Source organism: Nannospalax galili, unplaced genomic scaffold, assembly GCF_000622305.1.
Source record: "Nannospalax galili isolate Female #2095 unplaced genomic scaffold, S.galili_v1.0 scaffold1402, whole genome shotgun sequence".
In the NCBI taxonomy this organism is placed as follows: Eukaryota; Metazoa; Chordata; class Mammalia; order Rodentia; family Spalacidae; genus Nannospalax; species Nannospalax galili.
In genome coordinates, this window is record NW_008348453.1 from 440,094 (window position 1) to 464,790 (window position 24,697).

At 52.3% G+C, this 24,697-nt stretch overlaps 1 protein-coding gene across 8 annotated transcripts in view; it reads left to right on the forward strand.

Annotated features, from left to right (window-relative positions):
• Positions 1-24,697, forward strand: part of Ptprf (protein tyrosine phosphatase receptor type F) — a 77,849-nt gene that overhangs the window by 36,519 nt on the left and 16,633 nt on the right. For 4 of the 8 annotated variants that reach the window (XM_029569513.1, XM_029569516.1, XM_029569514.1 and 1 more), the window contains 13 exons: positions 9,255-9,524; positions 11,273-11,854; positions 12,090-12,226; positions 12,689-12,833; positions 16,451-16,756; positions 17,349-17,542; positions 20,363-20,389; positions 21,643-21,760; positions 21,836-22,414; positions 23,090-23,187; positions 23,286-23,539; positions 23,625-23,718; positions 24,280-24,495. In XM_029569513.1, coding sequence (XP_029425373.1) covers positions 9,255-9,524; positions 11,273-11,854; positions 12,090-12,226; positions 12,689-12,833; positions 16,451-16,756; positions 17,349-17,542; positions 20,363-20,389; positions 21,643-21,760; positions 21,836-22,414; positions 23,090-23,187; positions 23,286-23,539; positions 23,625-23,718; positions 24,280-24,495 — 3,020 coding nt within the window. The remainder of the gene's footprint in view (positions 1-9,254; positions 9,525-11,272; positions 11,855-12,089; positions 12,227-12,688; positions 12,834-16,450; positions 16,757-17,348; positions 17,543-20,362; positions 20,390-21,642; positions 21,761-21,835; positions 22,415-23,089; positions 23,188-23,285; positions 23,540-23,624; positions 23,719-24,279; positions 24,496-24,697) is intronic. The other 4 variants (XM_029569515.1, XM_029569518.1, XM_029569517.1 and 1 more) reach the window with 1 other exon arrangement.

Consider the following 24,697-nt stretch of genomic DNA (forward strand, 5'->3'; position numbering starts at 1 on the left):
GAGCCCTGCGGGAGTCTGGAGCCTTCTCCACAGACTGTCACTGTCTGTCTGTCTGTCTGTCTGTCTGTCTGTCTGTCTGTCTCTCTCTCTCTCTCTCTCTCTCTCTCTCTGTGCGTGTGTGTAGACACATACATGTGTACATACACCAGCACGTGCATTTCTGTGTGACTTTGTATTACATGCCTGGCCTGGCTTTCCTCAAGTTTGTCCTCCTGCCTACCCCAGCAGTATGGGTGCCAGACCACTCTGGCTATGAGTTTGGGAGCCGTGAGGCCTCAGGAATAGACAGGTGAGCCTTCTTGGTGGAACACGGTGTTGCATCACCAGCCAGGCCCCTCATGTAGGGGGTTGAGCTGAGGCAGCTATGAACCCCTATGGGTACGTAAATTACCTTGGGTTTTCCTAGTTGGAACCGTGTGCTTTTCAAAATTACATACACAGCTGAAAGGTTTGAGGGTTGTTTACGGGTATCCAGTCTGCTCTCCTCACAGCCCAAGGGGATCAGAGCAGACCACTTCGCCCCTCCCTGGGATAGTCTGGAGAGACCATGGGGGCCCTTCCTGCCTCCACTGTCCTCTTGTTTAGCCCTCCTGCACAAATAGATGCCTTAAAAGTTAAAGTGTCCCCCCTTGGTGATTCATGAAGAAAAGGGACCCAGCTTCCTTGTAGCAGTGATTCCATCATGTGTTCAACACTGCTACTTGAGGGTTATCTGACTGTCCCCCTAGCACGCAGAGCAGGAGTAATGGCAGTGGCCTAGCTTTCTCTTCAAAGCAGTTTGGCAGATTTGCTTACTCAAGGCAAAGCGAGTTAGAGCATCAGCTACACATACTTAATGAGGGACTGCCATGTGCTTAGAGCACAGGTTGGTTCTGGGGAGGCCACAGGCCATTAGTCCAGCTACAGAGGAGCTGTTCGCACTGGGCTAATTATGCTCCTTCATGGGAGTTGGTATGGGTTAGGGAGCCTCCACTGCTGCCTTTTTGTTGGTGCCCTGTACACCAAGGCTCCCTTGAGGTGACCCAGTGCTTGTCTTTAGGAATACCTTCAGAACAGAGACCAAGAACCTCCCCCAAAGTCAAGAGGACTAGAGCTATAAAGAGCAGAGCCTTCACCCCACGTTGATCCAGGCTGAGCATCTGACAAAGGCATGGGGTGCTGCCAAGTCCCCTCTAGGAGATGGAAAGCTGGCAAGACCCTTCACTGTGACTAGCCTCCTCTTCCCTGCACCACAGAGTATGTCGAGGTCCCTGACCTCATTGAGGCAGCATATACCAGAGAGAAGAGAGTGTAAACAGAGCCTTTGTAAACTCCAAGCCAGCTGCTTAGGCATGGCCTTATGGTCATATCTCCTGGAGTGGAGCTCCCAGGGAAAGGCCACCCAAATTCAAAAAGGATGGTACTCTGCCTCATCCTCTTAGCTGGGTACTACATCCATTTAGCCAGTACTGCGTACTCGTTCTGGTCCCTGTGGTGAGGCTGTGATTATCTCTGGAAATGGGCTGAGCTGGCCACTGGGGCACTGACTAGGAAGTTTTATCTCCACCCCGTTGGAACATCCCTGCCTACAGGGCCCCTACCGTCCGCACATAATGGATTTGGGCATGACCCTGACTGGCTCCTGCCTCAGCCCATCTGGCTTCGTTCCCAGGAGCTTTGGGGGTTGGGGAAAGGGGTTCCTTTACCCTCAGCCCCTCTTGCCCTGGATGTTAACATAGCCATTTTGGCTTCTGCTACCTCCCTGCTCCGTATGTCCTGATACTTATTACTCTCAAGCTCTACCTCATATCTAGACCCCATCTTAATGCCAGCTCTATAGGTGTAGTAGGGCAGGTGCTGTTGTCCTACCAGGATTTCTGCATGGGTCAAAAGCTCTGCTCCTTGGGACCCTTGCCTCTAGTGGTGTGTCCCCACTCCTCTTGCCTTTGTACCCAACAAAGCCCCTTCTGCCGCTAGCGGTGTTAGTAACCCTTCAGCCACAGCTTCTCTGGAACAGCCTCTGTCATGCTAGCCAACAGCTTGTATCGGGACTTTGCTTGTGGGTAGATCAGCATAGAGGAACTCCTAGTGTCAATCTGCCTGCTGGCCTCTGCCTCCCTTAGACTTTCTTCCAAGCCAAGCAAGGTAGAACACACCTTTAATCCTAGCACTCAGGAGGTAGAGGCAGGTGCAACTTGGTGAGTTCAAGGTTAGGCTTCTCTACATAGCAGGTTCCAGGCCAGCTGGGGCTACATAGTAAGACTTTCAAAAACAAAACTAAAAAGAACTTCCATGGTGGCTCCTATCACCACCTAAAGGTGGAAGACCTCAACTCTTATCAGGGGCTGATCCTCCTGATTCAGGATGTAGTCCAGGATTTCTTAACCTTAGCACTATAAATGTTTTAAGCTAGATACCTCTCAGTTAAAGGCTATTCTGTGCGTAATAAGATGTTTAGAAGCATCCCTCACCAGCTAGCTACCAGTGTCATCCCTTAGTCAAACCAGCCTGTTTCCAGACACTGCCATTCAGAGGTAGTTTGCCCCAGTGGAGCCACTTTGCTCCAGATCACTGCCTCCTAAGGGGTTTGGTCTCTATCCCTAATTTTGTTCTCCCTCTATGTCTGTTGGCTGACTAGTCTCCTCAGACTTAGCTTCCCTACCTTCCTATTCTCCCCTAAACTATCAGGGCTCTTCACCACTTCCCTGAAGCCCCGAGGGACAGTGCATGTAAAGCTCCCAGCACGCTGCCAAGTACACAGGAAGCGCATGAGAGTGAGTTGTCCATGCTGCTGTCAGGATAGTGCTGGGGGGACACATTGTGCATTTACATCTGACTTTGTTCACAGTTGCCTGCATCTCCACCCACAGTCTAGCAGGCCCAGGCATGCTGTGTGGACCAGCCTTTTCTCCGTCACCATCTGACTCCCTCCCTCAGTGACTCATTCTCTCCTTCCATCCACAGCTTCTCTCTCTTCCAGCACTCAGATGCACAGCTGCCTGGGCCAGAACAGAGCCCTGCCCTTGGCAGAACCTGGCCTACCTGTACCAGGGCCACCATTCTTCCTATTCTCTGCAGGGATCTGGCTGCTGGGCCAATGCTGTCTGAAACGGGGATGATGCCTCCTGGCCTTTCTCCCCACAGGCACTCAGACATGCTCCTCACACTGGTGTTGTATGGCCTGGGGCTTCCTCACAGTGGTGGGGCTGTAGCGGCTTGTGTGCCTTGGTGGATTTGTGAGCTGGGTGGACCCTGACCCCAGAGCCCAGTTTACTGGGTCTGTCTGAGCTGTGAGGGTGTGTGAGGCATGGGGGCTGGCCCATGCTCCACTTCTACCCCTCCCAGTTCTGCCCTCAGTGTCCCTGGCACCTACTGGTGGGCCCTAGCCCTGTCCACTGTATCCCTCCATGAGTCCTGAGTCTTTTGTGAGCGGCGTGGTCCGTGTGCACCTGTGTGCACGTGTGTGTGCGAGGGGGCACAGGAGTCTTGTCTTGTCTCTGTGCTGTGTGGGCAGATTAAGGTTGGCCTGTTTTTACTCTCTCTGTGTTTCTCCTTGTCTTTTTTTTATTCCCTCCTCATCCTCATCGCACTCTGCCATCAACCCAAACTCTCATCTCTCAGATCAGCGAGAAGGTTGGTCTTTTTCACTTCTTATCCATCTACAGTTCGCCCGCCGACGGGATATGCCCGTCAGTAAGGCACCAGCGGGCTTTGTCAGCTCCCTCAGGTTCGCTCCAGCCGTGCCTGCCCACCAGTCGGCCTCTGCTCATCACTGTTTGGGCTGGCAGGCAGGCAGGATCAGGGATGGGTGGGCAGGCCTCCTGCCCTGCATGCTTCTACCGCTTGAGTTCCTGATGCACTGTGTATCTGCATGTCCCATAACCAAGTTCCTCTGCTGGAGTGGCCAGGCAGGCATGGTGCATGGCACAAAATTGCACCCCACCTTTGTACCTGGGCCAGCTAGCTGTCTGTTCCAGGTAGAGTTCAGGAGTGATTGTTGGTAACTATGGTCAGAGGGAACTGTAAGGGCTGTTTGTAATACTTCCCATGTACTTAGGAGGGCCTTCTACAAACTCCCTTCCCTTATGTAGGTCCTGTTTGCCTAAGAGAAGTCAGAACTACAGGAGACAAAAGGAAGAAGCTAATTTAGAGTGGTTCCCTTGAGATCTTGCAATATAGGACAAAAGTCCTACAATGTCTGCCCTGTCCTTGAGGCCCCTGGAGCCTTACCATTACTCCATGAGGCAGATTGGGCTGGCTGATCTGAGGCTAAGGCCAGCCTTGGTCTGCCTTTGAGACGGTAATGTCTGTGGCACAAAGTGAACGGCATCATCTTGGCACACTGGGGAAGTGTCCTCCAGTGTCATCTTTCTGTCTCCTGCTGGATCCAAAATAGGGTCATCCCACCTGCCCCACACCCCTCTGCCTGAGCCTCCTAGCCAGCCCCTGTGCCTATCTGAGGGTAGAGTGTATTTGGCCTTCTAGGCAGCCAATAATCCTCAACCTGGGCTATTCAAATCCAGATTGCTTATACCTGGAGTAACTGACTGGTAATTACAACTTGATGAGGCCTTGCGTAGCAGTCCAGCTTAGGTTAAGTAAGGCCTTCTACAGCTGTCCTGGAGCCCCTCCCAGAGCAGTCCTCTTAGAACCAGACCTCTATCCCCAGTGCAGGCCTAGCAAGGGGACTAGCAAGCCATATATACATCACAAGGTCCACTGGACTTCAGGATTTCAAGGCAGAACTCCAGAAAGCAGACCCAAGTCACCTGGTGCCCTCTGCATCTTGTTCTGTGGCTTGAGTTTCCTCTGGCAAGACAGGGGAGCCAGTCAGGAGGAGGGCTGCAGCCAGGGCTCAGATATCAGCATAAGCTTCCATCTATATACACTCCTGAGCTCTGTCTGGGGCATTTTGCTTACACCATTTTGCTGACCAGGCGGATCTGCCAGGGCAGTCAGAAAACAGACATCAGCAGACAACCCAGCCCGCAGCCATTCCCCCCACACCCCTTCACCCACCCTCTGCATCCTTTGTCCCTTCCCTCCCCTATACCCCCACCCACTCTGTGGTCCCACCAAAAATAAGCACATACACAAATATTTAACAGGAAGGAGAAATGAGTTTCTAAATATTCCAGGGGGATTTGCCGGGTTGGTAATTTGTTTGGTGCTGATAATTGCATCTTACATTTTTCCAGCTTTACTTAAAACTGTGTGCCGGGTGCGCCAGCATTTAATTACTGCTCTGCGGCAGCCACAAGGTTATTTATTAAAGAGTTATTTTATCTTGATACAGTGGATCCTGCCCCTTATCCCCTCCTTAATGTTGTGTTATTTTCATCAGAGAAATTTCCAGGAGTGAATGCAGATTGCGGGGCTGCCTCCCCCTGCGATTAGGCTGTCACTCTACTGAATGCTGATGCCTCTGGGCGCCGCACCGCCCTATTATAGGGGGTTGTCAGCGCAAATAATTAGACTTAAAAGTTACAGCTGAAATATAATCCAGAAATGGCAGGGCCCTGTTTTGGAAATTGTCTGTAAAACGTCAGTGCTAAGGATGCACGGGGAACGGTAATAGACCAGCATTGTTGAAAGCTGAGATTAGACCCAAAGTGCATTTTTCCCAGCTCCAGTTTTTCCTTCCCTGCTGTTGCTTCTGTCAGTAGACAAGTCCAAGGTGAGTCCTGCTCCTTTTGGAGGGCTGCTTGTGGCAGCAGGAGGAGGTTGCTGTGGTGAGGCATCAGCGACTCCCAGTTGCTGGCACAGGGATGAATGTCCAGACAGGTCTAGGATACAGGACCCTATTGGCAGTCGGGACACTGGGAGACTGTCTCTCGACCCTTATTGCCATACTCTTACTCTAGATGTGCTGACCTTCATGGCCCCCAGGATGATGAAGTGCCTGAGCTGCAGGAAAATGCCCTCCAGGACTCCTTGCATGTGGCTGGAGCCTAGTGTCCATATACAGGAGTGAAGATGGTGTATCTGGGGCCTCTGAAGTTGAGTCCTTTCCTGGTGCTGGAGCTGACCCTGACCTCACACCCAGTTGTAGCCCCTAGAGTTGTCCCTGTCACCTGCATCTGGGAGGGGGGAAAACATTCTTAGCACCAGTTTTTACAGTGCCTCAATTTCCTGACAGTTACTAGAGTGAGAGGCTTTCAAAGGAGTGGCCCAAGACATTGGCCTAACTTCCAGGGCTGATCTATGAGGTCTCTGTTGGACTTGAAAACCCTGTCCACCAGGAACTATTTGGAAGCACAGTTTTAGAGATGTTTGGGTACAGACCCAAGAATTTTTGTTTGTTGGTTTGGTCTTTTTGAGACAGGGTCTCCCTGTAGCCCCAGCTGTCCTGGAACTCACTGTGTAGACCAGGCTGGCCTTGAACTTCAGAGATCTGCCTTCCTCTGCCTCCCTAATGCTGGGATTAAAGGCATGTGCCACCTATTGCTGAGCCTCTTGGTTCTTCTTACCTCAGGATTCCACCATTGAGCTAGAGTCAGACTTGCAGCCTTGACCCTTCTCCTGGCCCAGATATCAAAGTCTCATCCTTATGCCACCTGGAGCTCCACCTTATGCCAGCCTTAGCTAGCCCTAAACCTCTTCCCCATAGCCTCCTGGGTCTCTTCAGCCCTGTCAGCAACAGCTTTCAGAGGGAGTGAGCTTTCATCAGTCACAGACCTGATCTTGCTGTGTATATAAAGGCAAATGAGCCACTACCAGTGTCAGTGTTAATCTGGCCTCCTGTCTGTAATGGAAGGTGATAGTGTAAGAACTTTCTACACACAGGAGTGTTCAGGAGTGGCTTCCCTTTCAACCTGCCCCTCAAAAGAGACAGAGAGACCTGGTCAGTTACGGAAGCTCCTCTGTGCTAGACTTTTCCTTCCTCAGTGGGTCTGGACCTGCCTTGTACATAGCCCTGTGTACCTATGCCTTGCCTTCCAGCACCCACCCCTTAGACCAGCTCTGAAGCCCAAGGAGTATCTGTGCCTTACCTTGTGGCAGTTGAGGGGAGTTCTGGAAAGGGGAATCTGTTGTTGTATGTCACTTAATGGGACACCTGTTCCTTTCTATGAGAACTGTTGTGTTTATGACACACTATCATCAGCCATGTAGCCTCCTGTCATTAAGATATGATAAGAACCCACTTATACCAGTATAAGTAGAACAGAGTCTCTTATGTTACAAAACTAGAGAATGCAGTTATAGATTTGGTGTCTGGCAGGGCTGGAGCTAGGTTTTGAGACAGTGTGATCAAGCCATTGTTTGTCTTTACCTCTTAACTTTTCTCTCCACTGTTCTTGTGTTTGTGCTGGAGCAGGTCCTCCTGAGTGCTGAGAAGGGTGGTTCCAGCCTAGGCTCGGCTACCCCTATAGAGTGAGTGTGTCATTCTTCTCATGACTGTTCAAACATTCAAAGGTTGCTTCTGGTCCAAAGGTTGTTTCTTGCTAGCTGGATCTGGATCACACACTCCATGTGCCAAGAATGGTGAGAGAGATGGCTCCCTTAGAGACAGCAAAGGTGGGATTAAGGGTATAATGCAGACCTCACATGTATGAGGCCCTGAGTTCAATCCCTAGTTCCCTAAAGAAAGAAAACAAAAGAATGAAGGTGCTAATTCTGGAAGAGGGCAGACTCTGGATGTCCACAGGACACTCCTAGTGTCTGACATGGGCCTGGGGACACAGACCCAGTCTGTGAGCCATTCACTGAGGGCTGACAGTGTTGCAGTTCTATCTGGACAGCTTGGAGAGAAGCAGGCTTGGAGGGAGTGGAAGCAGGTGCCAAGCAAGTCTCATAGGCTGACTGAGGAGCAGTGAGGAACCATACAGGCAATTGTCAAGCTGGAGAGTGCCAGCTGCGTGTGGAGAACTGGCGGCTTGAGGGATGGGTAGAGGATCATAAGACAGGGGGACCACTGAAGAACTGCAGTGACCCAGGAAGGAATGTTGGTGGCTTAGATTTTTAGTAGTGGCAGTTATCTTTGTGTTTGGAGAGAAACTGATTTTGAAAGATGTCTTAGATAGCACCTGGTGATTGTGTCCTGACTCTGAGCCTCAGTTTGACCCCTGTGTATTGAGGTCAGAGATTAGACCCAGTGGTCTTTAAGTTGCTTCCACCTCTGATTCTGTGATCTAGAGCTTTTCTTATGTGGTAACACAGGCCCTCTGCATGCCTGGGCTCCCCAGCAAGAGTCCTCAGAGACCAGTGCTCTCATAGTGCCCTTGGGTCACTTAGCCTTGCTGCCTACCCTCTCTGGCCCTGTGCGTAAGGGTGCCCATGTAGGACACATCCAAACCTTTTCCAGCAGCTGCATGACCTGTCTGCATGCCAAGCATGCTTATGTGGCTAGGTCTTGTCTGCCTTCCCCCTCTGCATGCTCTGAATGTCTGTGCCAAGCTTGCAACTTCAGGGGTTGGTTCTAGACTGCACCCTGGACTGAGAAGCTTGGGATAGCTTCTGGCCAGGGGAGTCCAAGGCTGGAGGTCATGGCCAGACACAGCCACCCTCCTCCTTGAGACCTTCACTCACTGGTGCAGAAAGCCATCTGTCCGGCACCCTCATCATGTTATTACCATCGTCATGCCCATCCTGCCCGCGGACCACGTCCCTGGCCTGCCCGACTCCTTACCCCTGGGCTAGCCCTTTTAAGAGCCAATCCCTCCTTGTGGTCACAGGCTGTACCTTGAGCACAGCTAAGACCCAGTAGGTGGTTGTGCCAATTCCTCTTCTCTTCCTCTGGGGCCATGGCCTAGAGGTGGAGACATTGGCTCCAGAGAAGGTGCCATGTCATGCCCAGACGGAACCTCTTCCCTGTCCCAGCCATCCTCTGAGGATCTGGATTTCTTTCACTGGTGCCCCAGCTGGTCCCTCTGGAGACACAGAAGGGGAGTCAGGAGCAAGCAGGAGTGGTCACTGGAGGACCACCTGGATTGACCTAACCAGGACCTAACCAGGCCTGAGTCTTGCACTGAGTCCCTATGTGACTTTGGGCAGACAAGCTTTTTCTTAGCTGAGTGTCCCAGACTGTAAGATGGGAGCTTGGTTGTACAAGCTCTCGTTAAGACGTGTTTCTGATGATCCCTGAGTGTAAGGACAACTTCTAGTCCCAAAGTGGGGTGGGAGATGGCGAGCCAGGGCCCAGGGACGCCACCCCTCCTGTCTCTGAGCATGGGCTTAGCTCTAATAAGAGAGGCTTCCTGGATGAGGGGCCCCTGCCCTTCTGTCCACCCTCGTGCCTGCCCAGCCTGTGAGTGCTTCTCTCCCTCCTCCCACAGTGCGCCGCGTGGCTCCTCGTTTCTCCATCCCTCCCAGCAGCCAGGAGGTGATGCCAGGCGGCAGTGTGAACCTGACGTGTGTGGCAGTGGGTGCACCCATGCCCTATGTGAAGTGGATGATGGGTGCTGAGGAGCTCACGAAGGAGGATGAAATGCCAGTTGGCCGCAATGTGCTAGAGCTCAGCAATGTCATGCGCTCTGCCAACTACACCTGTGTGGCCATCTCATCACTCGGTATGATAGAAGCCACGGCCCAGGTTACAGTAAAAGGTGAGTACACCGGGGTGCCTCCCTTGGTTAGTGTCCTAGTCTGACTCGGGGTTTAGAAAATCCATATGCCTATGACAGATGAGTGGGATCTGACTGATAGGGGCACAGGTAAGGTCATCACCCTCTCCTAGGTAGCCTGGGCTCTAGGCAGGTCCTTAGAAGGAGGGGGCTTTCTGTTATTCTTGGCCTTATTCACAATAGCTAGCAGGTATTGAGTTTCTGGGTAGCAGGTGTCATGCCAGTAAATAGTTCCTTTGGGGGTTTTTTTAGGGGGGGGGGTAGATGATCTCTTTATATGTTTTACAAATGATCAATTTGAAGTATAGAAAGACTGCATCATTTGCCCAGGTTCACACTGAAGTGATGACAGACCTTTTTGGTCTGAGCCCATTCCTTCTGTAACAACTACATGGCACCAAACCCTCAAACTAAGCAGCCTCCCAGCAAGAAGGATGCAGTGGCTGCCCAGAGCTCTGGGACAGGCAGATACATACAGCACGTAGTATTTATGTGACAGACTGCCCTGCTCTCCTTGCTCTAGCCCCCATTCTGCAACTTGACTAGTCTTTTTTTTTTGGTCTTTTTGAAGCAGGGTCTCCCTGTAGCCCTAGCTGTCCTGGAACTCACTATGTAGACCAGGCTGGTCTTGAACTCACAGAAATCCTCCTGCCTCTGCCTCCCGAGTGCTGGGACTACAGGCATGTGCCACCATGCCCGGCTCTGAGTAGTCTTTTTAAAAAACTTAACTAGGAGCTGGAGTTACAACTCAGTTGGTAGACTGCTTGCCACGAAAAACAACAAAAAAATGTAAACCAGGATCATGTCACTCCCCCTCACCCCCGCTTTTATTTTGTGATGCTGGAAACAGAACATATGCTAAACAAGTACCTCTTCCACAGAGCTACAGAAAGAAAGACAGCAGAGCTTTAGAGCTCCCATTGCTTTGGGAATGAAGGTCAGGATCCTCACTGTGGTTGCTCAGGGCCAGCAGCTGGCCTCCCACCCTCAGCATCTACCAGCCACACAGACATGCACTGTTCCCCTCACGCCTGCCCACTGTCACTGTCAATGACTTATCTCCCCTCTCAACTTTGTGAGACTTTCCCTCTTCATTCCATCTGAGGAGAGGCTGTGGGGTTTTTTTTCCTGGATCTCAGCACCTGCTTCCTGCTGTCCTTGTACATGATTATCAACTCATTTGTTGATTATCTCCTTGGAGTGCCAATTCCATGAGGTATCATGGCACCAAAATGGTGCCTAGTACTTAATGGGCATTCTTTAATGATTCATTGAGTGATCCTGGGTCTGGGATTTTGCTATTTTCAGTCAATGAGGCCAACAGCCTCATTGCTCTTTCCCACACATACACACCTCTGTTAACACAAACTTGCCACAGGTGAGTGCAGGTGAGCAATAGAGGAAGGTCTATGCCTAATCTAGGTGCTTTCTATATGTGTGGGACTTCAAAGGACAAGTCTCCTTCACGTCCATTTGTTAGATAAATCATGTGTGCTAATTAAAGTTCTAGTGAGTGGGCTCTCAAGTGTAATGTATACTAAAGGGCCCAAGGCTCCTGGAAGCACCAACAGACCTGATTGCTGTGTCCTGGTAGCTGCCCTCAAGAAGTCACCATAAGCTTTCAAACCATTCTGTAAGATAGGCACACTCACATGTCTATACCATGTGTACTTGGATGATGCCTTGAATTTTTTTCAGAGTCATGACCTCTGACAATGCTTTGTCCCCAGCTCTGCCAAAGCCTCCAATTGATCTTGTGGTAACAGAGACAACCGCCACCAGTGTTACCCTGACCTGGGACTCTGGGAATGCAGAGCCTGTGTCTTACTATGGCATCCAGTACCGTGCAGCTGGCACAGAGGGCCCCTTCCAGGAGGTGGATGGTGTGGCCACCACTCGATATAGCATTGGTGGCCTCAGCCCATTCTCAGAATACGCCTTCCGAGTGTTGGCGGTTAACAGCATTGGGCGAGGACCACCCAGTGAGGCAGTGCGGGCACGCACAGGTGAACAGGCACCCTCCAGCCCTCCACGCCGTGTGCAGGCCCGCATGCTGAGTGCCAGCACCATGCTGGTGCAGTGGGAGCCACCTGAGGAGCCCAATGGCCTGGTGCGGGGATACCGTGTCTATTACACTCCAGACTCCCGACGCCCCCTGAGCGCCTGGCACAAGCACAACACTGATGCAGGGCTTCTGACCACCGTGGGCAGCCTGCTGCCTGGCATCACCTACAGCTTACGTGTCCTTGCCTTCACTGCTGTGGGCGATGGCCCACCCAGCCCCACCATCCAGGTCAAGACACAGCAGGGAGGTAGGTGGGGGCAAACGTCCTGGCTGGATAGCTGACAGCAGAAAGGCTTGGGCAGAGCCCATCCTGTTTCCTCAGGCAATGAAATTGAGAGCTTGGGGAGAACGAGAGTACCATATTTTCCAGATGCATGGGGAGTGAGGGTGCAGGACAAGGGAATGAGAGCCGAGCACCCTCACTGGGTGGTGGACCCTTGGTGGTTTGGCGAGGCTGACAGTGCTTGGGGTGGGTATTGCAGTTCCTGCACAGCCCGCAGACTTCCAGGCTGAGGCTGAGTCGGACACCAGGATCCAGCTCTCGTGGCTGCTGCCCCCACAGGAACGGATCATCAAGTATGAGCTGGTGTACTGGGCAGCAGAGGACGAAGACCAGCAGGTGAGCCATGAGGCTGGGAAGGGTCGAAGATGGGCATCATCTGGTTCCTGATGGTTTGTGGTAGGCACACCTAGGCCAGGCTTCTGTGGCTCATGTGGGCTCAGCCTCCAGGTGTTTCCTTAGCGCTATATGACTCACATGACCTGTGTGGTTCTGTAATCTACGTCACCCCGTACTTGAAGCAAAACTCCTAGTCTTTGGTCTCCTGGGCTCTGTGGCCCATGTAATGTCAGCATAGCCTTGAAGTTCCCTGGAGCTATGTATGCCATTTGGCCTCTGTGGCCTGTTATCTTTGAGGTGCCAGTGGGCTGAGCCATGCATCTCTTGTAAAGCTCATGTGACCTTGAGGGATGGAGCCAGTCATGGAACCATGGTGGATCCTCTGAAGGCTAGCTGTAGCCCATGTGGGGAAGAGTAACCTTTGAAATCCAAGCAGCTAGTGAATGCTTTTTGCTCTTCCAGCACAAGGTGACCTTCGATCCCACCTCCTCCTACACTCTAGAGGACCTGAAACCTGACACACTATACCACTTCCAGCTGGCTGCCCGCTCGGATATGGGGGTGGGCGTCTTCACCCCCACCATAGAGGCCCGTACAGCACAGTCCAGTAAGTGTCTGCTAGGTCACTGTCAGTTACATCTGGACTGGAACACACACACATAAACACACCCTTCCCCTTCAACCGGTATTTGGGTCTGTTGAAACCAGTGTTAAATTCTGATCTGGGCTCTGAGTCTGGACCCCAAAAAAGGCACAGGTAAGTGCCCTGCTAGTCTGTATCCAGGCAGTGACTCAGCTTGCTACCCAGCCTCCTGACACTCACTTTCCCCTGAGATCCCTATACCCTACCCAGGTAAGTTCTGTGTCTGTGATTCATCTTTATCCTCTACCCTCCATGTTCCCAGCCTGGTCACACCAGTGATTTGGTGGGCCTGCCAAATCCCAGAGCTGTATCAGTACCTGTCCTCCCTCCGCACAGCCCCACATCTTCATCACCCACATCCCCTTCATCCCCCACCATGAGAATTCTGTGGGAGCTGTATAATCTCTGAGACCACTGCTCAAGGACAGGTCTGTGAGACTGTGACTTTATGACAGAGCATGCTCCCTTGTTTGCCTTGGTGGGACCATTTCACTTGTGTGACATCTGACTATATGTGGAACCACCTGTGAGTATGTGTGAGCACAGCTGACCGCCTGGCCATATAGCACCTGTATGGTATCAGTGGCAGTCGTCACGGTCCCAGGGGATCTTGGGAGTGGCCCCTGTGACTGCATCTGCAGGTGACTCTGGACTAAGACTGTAAATCTCTAGCTCTCCAGATGACGACAGACTGTGAAAGTATGTGTGAGAGACTTGGTGTAATACTAGATGACCCATCTGTGATCCTGTCATCAGTATGCCTCTGTCAGTAAGGCTGTCTATTTGATAACATGTCATGATGTGACTGGCTGTGTGGCACTGTATAATGGGACCGTGACTGCCCATAAACATGGCAGTATATATGATGTGGAACTGTGTGCATGGAATTCATGTCCAGAGGTTGCCTGAGACCTTGTTTGTGAATTCATTCTAGAAAAATCTGCTGTGGTTTTGCGTGCCAGACCTCACATACAACCAGAAAATAAGGCTTCTACCCTGCAGTGGCCTGAGACAGTGTACCTATAACTACCCGAATGAGCTTTTAATTACATTTGTATAAAGTGAGGTAGAGGGGACAAATAGTGTGGAGAGATAGATGGTGGTACAGGAGACACCTCTGGTGAGAGGTCACACTTCACCTAGGCCTGAAAGGGAAGGGTAGGGACCAGCTGCTTAAAAGAACAGGAATGTGGTAGGTAGCCTTGGGCAGGGAATCTGCAGACCACTATGGCAGGAGCAGCTACCTAAGCTGTAGCAGTCATGACTGAGGAACAGAAGTGGCTCTGAGAATGGATAGGCAGCCCAGGAAGCAGAAGACCCTTAGAAACCTTTACAGCACTTTAGGCAAAAATGTGGCTCAGCTGAGGTGGTAGTATTGGATTTGAGAGTTATCTGGGATACTGACTGGCATGGACTTAGTGGTGGACTGAAAATGAGAGGCAATAGGATAGGGACATGAAGGTGTATTTTGTTTGTGGTGGGAGGCTCTGAAAGAGCAAACTGCCCCCAGGACAGAAAATGATAACGCCTTTAGTTCCAGCAGAGGCAGAGGCAGGCGGATCTCTTGAGTTCCAGGCCAGCTGGGGCTACAGGGAGACCCTGTCTTAAAAAGAAAAAAAAAAAAAAAAAAGCCAGGCATGGTGGCGCATGCCTGTAGCCCCAGCACTTGGGAGGCAGAGGCAGGCAGATCCCTGTGAGTTCAAGGCCAGCCTGGTCTACATAGTGAGTTCCAGGACAGCTGGGGCTACAGAGAGACCCTGTCTCAAAAAGACAAAAAAAAAAGTCTGCATGACCAGTGCACCTGGTTTCAGACACCCAAATTCAAAATGCTGTCGGCCTTTCAAGTGTGGAAGTGTGGCAGGGCCTGAGCTGCATGAGGCAACCAGCCTGAAAAGAAAGACTAGGAGCAGGAAGTGCCTTGGAACTTGGACAAAGAGGGAGTTTCAAGAGGTAGGCCAGAGACTGCTGCTGAGTGGCCAAGAGCAGAGGATTGCAGGCCTTCTCACTGGATCCAGTGGCCTGGAAAAGTGGACTTGGAGGAGAGACGTGGTGGCCTGGCAGGAACTGTGTGGGAGATAAGGAAGTTGGGCATCAAGCTTAAGACAGTCAAGAAGCTCAGCTGTGAGGGGACTCTGGCTGGAGGGGCTGTGGCATTAAGGATGGGTTTTAGGGGCGACCTCTTGAGTGTATCTGAATGCTATTATGAAAGAGTTAGTGGTCCAAACAGGAAGCATGGAAAGGAGAGGGACAACTGATGGAGCCTCTGGAGGTAGAGGGCGGTGGGCAGAGTGGGTGAGGGAGAACTTGGCCTTGGCCTCCATTCTTTGGAGAGTACAGGAGGGGGAGGTGTTGGTAGCTGAAAATAGAGGGAGCTACTGTTGGAAGACAGAAGACAGGCTCATATTCTGGGAGGCAAAGGAAACTGGATGTTTAGAGACTGCAGATTGATTGTATCCTTTGTAAAGTGGCAGAGTGATCAAGACAGAGTAGACATCGGCAGGTCACGTAGAGGGGAGCCTTGTGCTGGTAGGAATCTGGGAAGTGTTCTTAGGAGGCAGAGGTGGAAAGATAAGGGGCTGGGGAAATGACTCAGCAGGTAAGAGTGCTTGCTACATAAACACGAGCATCTGAGTTCAAATTTCCAGCACCCACATAAAAAGTTGGGCACAGCCCCATACACACCTATAACCCCAGTGCTGTGGCGGGGCTGAGATGGGAGGTTTGCTGGGCCTTGCTGACCCCTAGCCTAGCTCCAGGTTCAATGAGAGACCTGTTTCAAGGGAATTAGGTGGTGAGAGCAGAACACCCAACATCATGCTCTGGCTTCCACATACATGTGCACAGGTACTTGTACCCATATCCTCACATACACATAAAAAGAAAAAAAAGAGATGAGGGAGGTGAGTTTAGGGTATTGGTGTATGTGTAGAGAGGTGAGCCGGTGTGCCTTGAAGTTGAAGCTAAATATTGAGGACAGTATGGGGATAGGTAGTAGGCCAAGGGCTGAAGGGTAGAAGTGCTGAGGGTCTGGGGTAACCTACCTGGGACAAGAAGTGTGGTGTGCAGGGGTAGGTAGGGGGCCACAGGCTGGAGGTATGGCCATTCCCAGTAGTGGTAGTATGCTTGGTGTAGACACCATTGTGCAGGGGAAGAAAAACAAAATCCCTGGAGAGTTAGAGCTCTGTTGCAGTGAGTTGAGGGCTGCTGAAGTCACCTGGACAAGGAGGGCAAACTTAGTGTAGAGTGGCAGTCTCTGTATTGGTATTTTCTGTGTCGGTACCATATTTGTGTGAGACGGCATATGCATGGGGGAGATGCTGTTAGAACTCCATATGTGTGTGTGAGAGAGACTGCATGCCGTGTGTGTGTGTGTGTGTGTGTGTGTGTGTGTGTAAAAGTATAAGTGTAAAAGAGAAGAAAGCTTGTAGTTCAGAGAGTCAGGCTGTCTTGGTAGCAGCAGTAGCAGTCTACCTAGAGGGCCCCAGGATGGCTGGGTGAGTCTCCAGTCCCCTCTGACTTGGTCACTGTGCCTGTGATCCCCACCCTCCATCTGCCTGCTTCCCCCCGTTTGTCTTCCCCAGCCCCTTCCGCCCCTCCCCAGAAGGTGACATGTGTGAGCACGGGCTCCACCACGGTCCGGGTAAGTTGGGTCCCACCGCCAGCAGACAGCCGCAACGGCGTTATCACCCAATACTCCGTGGCCTATGAGGCAGTGGACGGCGAAGACCGTGGGCGGCATGTGGTGGATGGCATCAGCCGTGACCATTCCAGCTGGGACCTGTTGGGCCTGGAGAAGTGGACGGAGTACCGGGTGTGGGTACGGGCACACACAGATGTGGGCCCAGGCCCTGAGAGCAGCCCGGTGCTGGTGCGCACTGATGAGGACGGTAGGCTGTGTTGGGCTGCATTGGGTGGCTTTAACATAAGGGGCGGGAAGGGGAGGCATACTGCCTGCCAAGTGCCTGGGACCTTTCTTCCACAGACCCAGACAGACTCATTTTCTAACATAGGCTTAATGACCCAAACTCTGGGGAGTTGTAGCTGGTGGGGCTGCCTCTGTCCAGGTCATGGCCTTTGGCTCTATCTTAAAAGATGAGGGCAGGAGAAGCAGCCCCACCAGATATAAGAGGCCAGGATTGGAAAGATGAGTGCAGAGGACTCCAAGTAGAACCAGTAGGTCTCTGCATTGACTGGACATTGGTGAAATTTGGGACAGATTGTGCAGGCATGGGTAGTTGATGACTTGGAACCTCAACCCCATCTCTCCCTTCCCCATCAAGTGAGGTAGCCCTTCCAGAGGGGTTGACAGCTGGTCTGTGGCAGACAGAAGTTCTTCACCAGAATAGACAGCCAAAGGAACAACATTGGGGCCTTTCCTAGAGGAGTAAGGTGCAGAGTCAAGGCCCTAAGGTTAGCTGTACCCACCTAAAACAAACTCAGTGCCACCATGTCTGACTTCCTTCTCTACCTGGCCCCCAGTGCCCAGCGGGCCACCACGAAAGGTGGAGGTGGAGCCGCTAAACTCAACTGCTGTGCGTGTCTCCTGGAAGCTGCCTGTCCCCAACAAGCAGCATGGACAGATCCGTGGCTACCAAGTCACCTATGTGCGGTTAGAGAATGGTGACCCCCGAGGGCAACCCATCATCCAAGACGTCATGCTGGCTGAGGCCCAGGTATGCCATTGTGAGCAATGATGGGTGGAAGGGTGAGCAGTGAACAGTGTGCCTCATTTACTCTCCAGAGCCCAGATTCACTCCCTCCCCTGCCTGCCCTCAGAGGTGTGTGTGACTGCATTTTCTGGTCCTGACACCAGAAATGTCTTGGTATATCAGGACAGGAGTCATTGAGATCAGGAGGTGAGGGCCAGATTCCAGGGATACTTTGTTTTTGTGTTAGGGCTACTCAAGCTGTGGCAACCCGGGTGTTGCCAGCCCCCTCGGCCCTGGTAGCAGTCTCAGCCACCAGTGCTTGTAGAGAGAGCTGTCTCCAAAGACCCCGCACTCCACTGCCACACTGCCTGGGCTTCAGCTGTAGGCTTTACAGGAAGCACATTCACCGTGGTGGCTCAGCTTGACCCTGAGTTGTGCTGTCTTCCCAGGCAGTGGTGTTCTAAGTATCCCCTGCTGTCACCCAGCCAGAGGCAGATATGGACTTCAAGACTCTTTGTCTACCCTCTTTGGACATAGGCCAGTGACTGAGGCAAAGCTCTGTAAATAATCACTTGAGTGTCACTCTGTTCCTGACCCCCAGGAGGATGGCACAGCCCCTGATGTTTATCTCAAGGCTAAGCTTGCCAACCAGCCTCATACTTCCTATTGGAAGCTTCTTTGTTCTTGAGGGTTCAACCCATGAACTTATAGTGAGGTCTCTGGAGTATTCTGAGCCTTGGCTTGCTACTCCAATGAAGAGCATGGAGCACTATGCAGTTACCAAGTCTCTGTGCCCCTGGAAAAGGGCTATAATTGCTCTCATGAGTCCCCTCCCCAATATTCTCCCCAAAATCAGATCATCTGTGTGGTCTGCCCTCAGAGTCTCCCTCCAGAACCAGGGCCGGAAGGTCCTTGGGCCAACAGTTAAGTCTCAGCAGGAGGAGACTGGCTTCCTTCCCTACCCAACATGAACCCCACATTCTGCAGGCTCTGCTGAGGGATGGATCCACACAAACAGGAACCTTTGGCTGGGCTCAGCCTTATGAGCCAAAATTCTTTTCTTCCCAGAGAGTGCCCTCTTCCTTCTCTCAACCTCCTTGTGCTAAGAGATGAAGAGGTGGAGGCGGTGGGTGTGTCTACCAGTCTGCATTCCTGGGACAGGTTGAGGGCTCCTCAGAAACCTCAGCAGACACACCCGCCCAGAAACATCCCAAGAATGGCTCCCTCCAGCCCCTCCCATCCTAGAGGTCCCTCACCACAGCTGCAGCCACTGGGGTTCCAGAGGAGCCACTTTGTGTGCCCTCTTTTGGGCCTCAACACTTAGGAGTTGGGTGAAAAGATTTAGGAGCCTTGTCCTTAACTTTGTGTCCTTGATGAGGAAATATCTGAGGCAGTTCCAGGAAAGCAACGGAAGACAGGGCAGCCTTCTGTCCCCTGGGACTGGGTTCTGCTTTGGGCCAGTAAGAGACCAGATGGGGCCTCATCTCTAGTCTTGCCACTGGGCCTAGCTGTCCCCTGTGTGTTTCTGTCAAGGACACCCTAGTCTGCCTTTCTCCACCTAATAATACCATCTGCTCAGCCCAGGGCTCCCATCGGTTTAGAAGAAATCACGTGGTCGGTATCCTCACCCCTAAGTGTACAGCACAGCCTGCTTCCTCCTGTGCTACCTCTACATGAAGCTCATCACTCCTTCTCCAGCTCCTCTTGTCCCTTTCTCATGGTCTTTCTCCGCCTCACTGTTCTGGTTTTATCTAGCTCTTCTCTCCCCTCCCTACTACTACTCCAGTCCCTTCCCTGCCCTACTTAACCCCTCTCCATTGTGTTCCACCCTCTCTGTCTTTTTTCTTTCTCATTCTGCCTGACATAAGAGATGTACCATGTGACAACTCCACATCAGGGTCTGGCCTAAACAGTCCAGATCTCCCCTCAAGCAAGGAAATATGAGCAGAGCTGGTTCCAGCCCTCCATGCAAAGTAATCACAATCATTAGGGGTCTATCTAGCCTTTCTCAAATTCTGTTCCAAAGATTTTACAGCAGAGCTTGCCAGAACAGCCGGTGCTTAGGCCACTCCAGCACTGGGCCAGTGGACAGAGGCCAGACATGAGGGTGGTCTGGCTGGAAGACTCTAAGGTACCAATAATCTGGAGATTTCAGGGCCTATACTTCGCTGTTCAGTCTCTACCTAAGAGGGCACAGGGCCTTGGAATGAAGCCCTCAGCCCCTTTACCTGTTGAACTAGCATACCTAGGCACATTAGTGCCTAAAGAATTTACTACTGTCAGCCATGAAACTGGCATTCCTTTGATCACAGGCACCCTTAGAAGGGAACCAGGGGTCTGAGGGTCTCCCTATGGCTAGGGCCTTTGTCCGAGCTCTGAACAGCCTTCATAATCTTGCTAACCAGCCTGCCCCTTGGTCTGCTCAACCATAGTCTGGCATTTAGGTTTTAGAACACTCCTCAGCTCAGCTGACTATATTTTCCCAATTGAAATACTATTGAGAGTGGAAGGAAGCTCAACAGCCATAGAAAGATGTAGATTAGGACTCCAGGTACACCAGGGCATGTGATCACCTCTTGGTGCCTTCCCTCTGCCTGAGCTATCAAGCCTACCCCCATATCCAGCTGTCCTTCACGTCTCCCTGCTTTCCTCAGCCCTGCCACACACAGTCGGTGCTTAGTGAGACAGCAACTCACTTCTTTGAATGAGGAGTGCTCCTGGGCTATTACCCTGGTGAGCACTTTAGGGGTCCATGCCCTCTGTCAGTCTTCCATGGGCCAGGTCCCCTTCAGGCCAGAGTCCTTCACCATCCCATCTCCCTTTCTTTTCTTCTTCTGCGGTCAGTGGAGGCCAGAGGAGTCCGAGGACTATGTAAGTAACAGGTGTGCAAGTGTGGGCAAGACTGGGCTCATGGGACACTCCCCCTCTCCCAGCCTGTGTTGCCAAGATCCACAGGGCACCAGCCACATCTGGAGAAAATTGGTGTGTAGACTCAAGCACCAGGCTGAGCAGTGATTGGCGCTTCCTCTAATCCTTACTTCTTGCCTGTCGAGCAGCAATTTAAGGCCAATGTTCACAATTGACCAGGATCTGGCCCCTGCTCTGGCCAGACAGGGATGGAGTTAAATCCAATCCTGATCATTAGGCCTTATTGATCCCTGGAGTGAAAAATCACCTACTAGGACCCAGGCTGGGAGAAGAGCTGAGGAGTCAGGTCCAGCCCTGGTGCTACGGGCGCCCCATCCCTGGAAGACCCTCCAGCTGGAGCAGGATGGGGGGGCATGTGAGGGGCTGTTGGCAGCTGTAGTGGCCCCACCTGAGGCTCAGAGCTGGAGGGACACCAGGGTTGGTGCTGACAGCCCTGTTCGCACTGCACGGTGGTCCCCTCCCTTCTTCCTGCTCTTCTCTGTGTGGCATGGTTTGGTCTCCTGTGGTGTTTCTCCGCATGTCCAGAAATGGAAACGATGCCTTTGCTGGAGATGGGATGTGGGTTAGGATCAGGGCAAAAGGAACTGCGGTGGCTGACTTCTGAGGCATCTGTGGGAACAGAGGCAAAATGTGTTTCCAGTCATGGGAAATTCTGTGTTCTGTCTTTTCCATACTCCAGCTGGCCTCAGGAAGGCATAGATGTCACAGAGTCACTAAACAAGACACATTGTGCCTTTGCTCTCTTCCTTTACGTGCGTGTGTGCGTGTTTACATTAGTGTCTATAAGTGACCTTGTACCTGCTAATTCAGGAGGGACTATAGTCTCTGCATGTACAGCCAAGAGACAGGTGCTGAGTGCGTGCAAAGCTCTGCCTTGGTGTATATGTGCAGGGACCTCATGAGGTGACATTCACAGCAGAGTGGAGTGAAGGAAACAGTGTGGCCCTTTGTTCTTGACTGAAAAGAAGAATGTGTTGTCTGCCCTGTGCATGAGCCTCCCAGGATGGGTGGCATGCTCCCAGCCCACATCCCACCTGGCTGACTAGACTCTAGCAAAATAGGGCTTTGCACAACTCCACCTCTCAAAACCCTAGCCCTGGGTACCTGGGAGCACCCTTGGCTAGAGGCCTGGGGTGACTGCCAGCCTGGCCTCTTTTTACACTCTGTGATGGGAACTGCCCCTGTTCTTCCCTCAGGAAACCATCATCAGCGGCCTTACCCCTGAAACCACCTACTCCATTACTGTTGCTGCCTATACCACCAAGGGGGATGGCGCCCGAAGCAAGCCCAAAGTTGTTACTACAACGGGGGCAGGTGAGTAAGGGATCAGGGACAGCCGAGGGTGGACAGCAGGGAGGGCAGCACCAGAGTCCAGTGCGTGCTGTTTAGTCCCAGGCCAGCCCACCATGATGGTCAGCACCACGGCCATGCACACCGCACTACTGCAGTGGCACCCACCCAAGGAACTGCCTGGGGAGCTGCTGGGCTACCGCCTGCAATACCATCGAGCCGATGAGGCACGGCCCAACACCATAGATTTTGGCAAGGATGACCAGCACTTTACGGTCACTGGGCTGCACAAAGGGGCCACTTACATCTTCCGGCTTGCTGCGAAGAACCGGGCTGGCCCAGGTGAGGAGTTTGAGAAAGAGATCACAACCCCTGAGGATGTGCCCAGTGGCTTCCCTCAAAATCTTCGAGTGACAGGATTGACCACGTCTACCACGGAACTGGCCTGGGACCCACCAGTGTTGGCAGAAAGGAATGGGCGCATCACCAACTATACTGTGGTGTACCGTGACATCAATAGCCAGCAGGAACTGCAGAATGTCACTGATGATACCCACCTTACGCTGTCTGGCCTCAAATCGGATACCACTTATGATGTCAAGATCCGTGCACATACCAGCAAAGGCGCAGGCCCACTGAGCCCCAGCATCCAGTCCCGGACCATGCCCATGGAGCAAGGTGTGTGCTGCAGGCATGGCAGTACCTGCCCAAGCGTGACTGCCCTTAGGGGCCTGTGCTCTCCTTGACCCACTGATCTCTTGCAACTGTGATTCACCAGCCTCTGCTGTGTGACCCTTCAGTCTCATGACCACTAACCTCTAATGAACAGGCATCATGTTCTTGGGTGTAACCCTAACTTCTGTCATTGGCCTACTGACCTGTGTTGTGTGGCCTTCTACTCTCTTGTAACCTTGGCTCACTGATCTGTTTTCATTGTTATCACCATTCTGGGGGTGTGCTGCTTGCTGATCTTCAGTTTGTAGGACTAATCTTATGGGGCCTAACCTACTGATATCTAGAGACCATGCTCTGGTGTGTGGCTACATGCTTCTCATGACCACAACTCACTGACCTCTGGCTACTCTGACCTGGTGTCTGTGAGCTCAAGCTTTCACCTGCACTTTTCTGGAGATTTACCACAGATGTTGTGGCACCCCTGCCCAGTTCAGTGCTCACTGTGGAAGAGCACAGGCTGGGAGTTGGACTATGCAATTTGAAGCTGACGAGGGGTACTTGATTCTCCTCTGCCCTCCCTCCAGTCCTCCTACCCTCCCCAGCGGTTGTCATATCCTCTGGCCCATTCACCCCATCCCAGCTAGGTGGGCAGAGCTGACTCTCCTCATGCCTCCACAGTGTTTGCCAAGAACTTCCGGGTGGCGGCTGCAATGAAGACGTCTGTACTGCTCAGTTGGGAGGTCCCCGACTCCTACAAGTCAGCCGTACCCTTCAAGGTGGGTAAGGGCCAGTCTGTGAACTGGGTTTTTTTATTGAATAGCTGCTGTGCCCTGTAGGCCTGTGATGGGAATCCTCACCCTTTCTTTCCCCACAGATTCTGTACAATGGGCAGAGTGTGGAGGTAGATGGGCACTCGATGCGAAAGCTGATCGCAGACTTAGAGCCCAACACAGAGTACTCATTTGTGTTGATGAATCGCGGCAGTAGCGCTGGGGGGCTGCAGCACCTTGTGTCTATCCGCACAGCCCCGGACCTTCTGCCACACAAGCCTCTGCCAGCCTCTGCCTTCATAGAGGATGGTCGCTTCTCTCTCTCCATGCCCCAAGTACAGGACCTCTCACTAGTCAGGTATGCAGGTGACACCAGAGGCTGGCATGGGGCAGGGTTATAGCTACTGGCAATGGTGGTGCTTACTGTTGCTCTGTCCACACAGGTGGTTTTACATCGTGGTGGTGCCCATTGATCGTGTGGGCGGGGGCATGCTGGCACCAAGATGGAATACACCAGAGGATCTGGAACTAGACGAGGTGCCTGGGAAGGGACCAGCACTGAGCATAGCCCATGTGGTAGTTGGCAGTGGCCACTCCTCCCTGAGTGTTGCCTCGAGAGATTCATTGGCAGTTATCCTCTCTCTGGGGAGAAGGACTCTGAGGGGAACCCCAGGAGTGTTCTGAGAACTCTGGCAGTGCTTACAGAGATATCTCTAGGGATGTTTGGCAAGAATCTCATGGGATGGGAATCAGTGAAATCATCTCTGCAGCTCTAGAGAGTCCTGAGCCCTGTGTACCTCAGAGAATCCTGCCAAGTAGAGCACAAGCAGGGGGTGGTAGGAGCCTTAAGCTCGAGTTCTCCTGAGCACATGAAGTCTTCTGTTGCTTCTTTGAAGCTTGTGTGTCGCTTCTTTGCAGCTCGTGTGGCTACTGCCCATCTGGTTAGGATGCAGTTACTCATGAGGTCTCTCTTCAAGGAGTACCAGGAGTCTCATTGTGATACTTATAGGCAGCATCCTATAAGGTCCCTTAGAGAGAAGAAGCCCCAGGGGCAGTATGTTCCCAGGTCTTGTGTGACTCCGTGCTCTGCTCTGCCAGCTTCTGGAGGCCATCGAGCAGGGTGGGGAGGAGCGGCGGCGGCGGCGCCAGGCAGACAGGCTGAAGCCGTATGTGGCAGCTCAGGTGGACGTGCTCCCTGAGACTTTCACCCTGGGAGATAAGAAGAGCTACCGGGGCTTCTACAACCGGCCCCTGTCTCCGGACCTGAGTTACCAGTGCTTTGTGCTTGCCTCACTGAAGGAACCCATGGACCAGGTTGGCCTGAGCCAACATGGCTCTCAAAACCCTGAGATCCCAGACTTGACAGACTAGGCCACTCTCAAATGCTAGGAAACCTCCATGTCTGCTTTAGCTCCAAGACACCAGGGTCCTTGGCGTGGGGCAGCCCCTAAGGACCAAGACCTATAGTAGTTATCCCATGACACCAGGCCCCAGGAACTAAAAGGTCAGACCTAAC